The 2,691-nt window shown below is 34.0% G+C and overlaps 1 protein-coding gene across 1 annotated transcript in view; it reads left to right on the plus strand.

The window, feature by feature from the left end:
- The window catches only part of LOC101340618 (F-box/LRR-repeat protein 13), a gene marked incomplete at its 3' end in the record, with an annotated part of 49,761 nt that overhangs the window by 44,125 nt on the left and 2,945 nt on the right, over positions 1-2,691 (plus strand). The window contains exon 6 of the mRNA XM_004390727.2: positions 1,342-1,451. Within this exon, the coding sequence (XP_004390784.1) occupies positions 1,342-1,451 (110 nt within the window). The remainder of the gene's footprint in view (positions 1-1,341; positions 1,452-2,691) is intronic.

Here is a 2,691-nt window from a genome sequence, read left to right on the forward strand (position 1 = left end):
AGGACGGAGTAGAACTGCCCCATAGAGTTTCCAAGGAGGGGCTGGTGGATTCGAATTGGCCACCTTTTGGTTAGCAGCCTAGCTCTTAACTACTGCATCACCAGGGCTCTGATAATAGGCAGTGACTGTCTTTAAAATTCGTATCTTGGATAAATGGCGAGCTCTGTAGCAAAAGCAGTTTAGTTTTTACAGTAGAATGGCTTTTCTACCAGATTGTTTTCCTCTCTGCACTTGTTAGGTGCTGTCCAGTCAGTTCCCATTCATAGCGACCCTGTGTACAACAGAATGAAACACTGCACTTTTTGCCTGTAATTTTTGATTCTGCTTCTCAACACCTGTTGCTCTTCTTGGCAGTTTCTTGCTCCTTATTTGTATTTTTCTTTTCACTTTTCTTCCCTTCTCCCACTTTTGTACCCCTCTTCTTCTCCTCTATTTCTCTGTAGTTGTGGCTTGTCTCTCTTGCCTTTCATTTCCTCCACCTCCCAATGTCTTTCTCACTGTTAGGTTGAACTGCATGAAATGCCAATATTCTTTCCGCCTTCCCTCCGTCTTCTCTCTCTCTGCTCTCCTTTTCCCTAGTGACATTCACCTGCCTCTTCTCCATCTTTTACCCCCTTTCTGTCTCCTGCTCTTTCTCTTCTTATCCTTCTTTAAGTTGCTTTTGTATAAAGCAGGGATATATACTCTCCTTCCTGGCCTGGCCATTGTATTTGAGATCTTGAGCCCTGGTTAACATATATAAGGCAATATTTTAATCATAGGACATTTAATTAAATTCAAAAGCATTACAGTATTTTTATGCAAATTATGCACACCTTCTACATTTATTTGCCAGCCGTGCCTCCCTCCCCTGAGGTATTTTTGTAAGTGCTCTACGCTATTTTGTTTTTTTTTACAGCAACATGTAAAAAAATATTGGCATAGCGGCACTTTTGAAAATACCTGGGGGCGGGGGGGGAGGCGTGGTTGGTAAACAAATAGAAGGCACATGTTATTTGTGTACAAATACGGTAGATCTGAATACTACCTCATGATTATATTTTTTATAAATGAGCTTGGAATTTTATAAATAACTGATTTGTTAAAAAAAGGAATGATATATATCTTGACATTTCTAGTACATCTTAATTTCTAAAGGCAAAGGTGATGTTTACAAGTTAATAAAGTTTCAGGAGTACTATCAAATACTGTCAAAAGTAATTAATTTAAGATGTAATTACAGCCCAGAGAAATTATCAGATGCTACTTTGGTTCATATTACAAACATGATGGAATATTAAAATACTTTGTTTTTTGGAAACAACTTTGACTATATACAGTAATCTAACACATTTTCTTTAGAGGCACTGTCGCGGATCCAAAAGATGTTCTATTGTTACAAGCTAATAAATATCCTAACAAAATGGCGGGATAAAGCAAGATGTAGGAATAAAAAGAGAGAAGATGACCTGGTATGGTGTACTGGAAACTTAATATCTTGTAATTATATTCATAATCTGTTAATCTCGTTCCCTCAGGTAATAATGCTATATTCGGAAAACACTAAAATCCTGACTATTATGTACTTTTGGTGGCAGTTTTGTTCTTTTAACTCAGTAATTTAAATTTCACTTCAGCATCCAAAATATTTCCTAATAAATTCTGTTGTTTTGTTTAAACGGTGAACATGAAAGAAAAATCTATTAACATTTCATTTAAATTTACTGATAAAGAAACTAAGAATTTTGTTGAAAAATATTTAAATGGATATAGATGTCCAAAATGTAAGAGAAACTATTAGATATGATTATAATAGAAAAATAAATGATAGACTGAATAAATTTATTCCTTTTCTACTTAAGATTAAATTGCCATTTATTCATTCTTTTTCAAAATTCAATTTAATAAATTATAATTTTAATATTAAATTATTTTTTAAAATTATTAAATTGTTAAACTTAAAGGGTTGTTCTTAACTGAGACACCCACCAAGAGTTAAAGCAATTGAAACAGAGGACCCAAGCAAACTCCTCCAAACTTAAAAATATCTCTAGTTTGCTTCACATAGTAGTATATTATTACTAATATTGTTGGAGAATGTTCAGAGTAACATGCTGGATATTTTTTCTTGTAGTTATATTATTTAGTAAGAAATAATTTGCTAATATTCTTTAGAATACAAAGTCAGGATATATAAGACAGAGAAAAACAGGAAGAAATTAAACTTCCCTATTTTGTGATCGACCTGTGGAGGGCAGGATCAATTCCTATCCCCCCATTCCCCTGCAAAATTGAGTCAGATGTTGAGACTGATGTCACCACATGCACTTCCTGTTGTTCTGGTCTCTGATATAATGGCTGTCACCTTATTAAATTCTCTCTTACATATCTCTTTTTTCTTCTCTTCTTATCCCTTCCTAATGTTTTCTGAGAGAGTTCGTTGAACCAAATCCCTATCACTAATTTTTCCTGTAGTTGCATCCATTCCTACCATTCAACCCATTCATTGACTTCTTTGTTTCAAGAATCATATTTTTTGGTAGTATAGATAGAAAAACCAAAACACTCCACAAGAAAACTACTAGGAACTAATAGAAAGATTCAGCAGAGTAGCAGGATACAAGATAAACATACAAAAATCAGGTGGATTCCTATACACTAATAAAGAGAATGATGAAAAGGATATCAGGAAAACAGTACCATTTATAATAG

The sequence above is a fragment of the Trichechus manatus genome, unplaced genomic scaffold, assembly GCF_000243295.1.
Source record: "Trichechus manatus latirostris isolate Lorelei unplaced genomic scaffold, TriManLat1.0 scaffold00326, whole genome shotgun sequence".
NCBI lineage: Eukaryota > Metazoa > Chordata > Mammalia > Sirenia > Trichechidae > Trichechus > Trichechus manatus.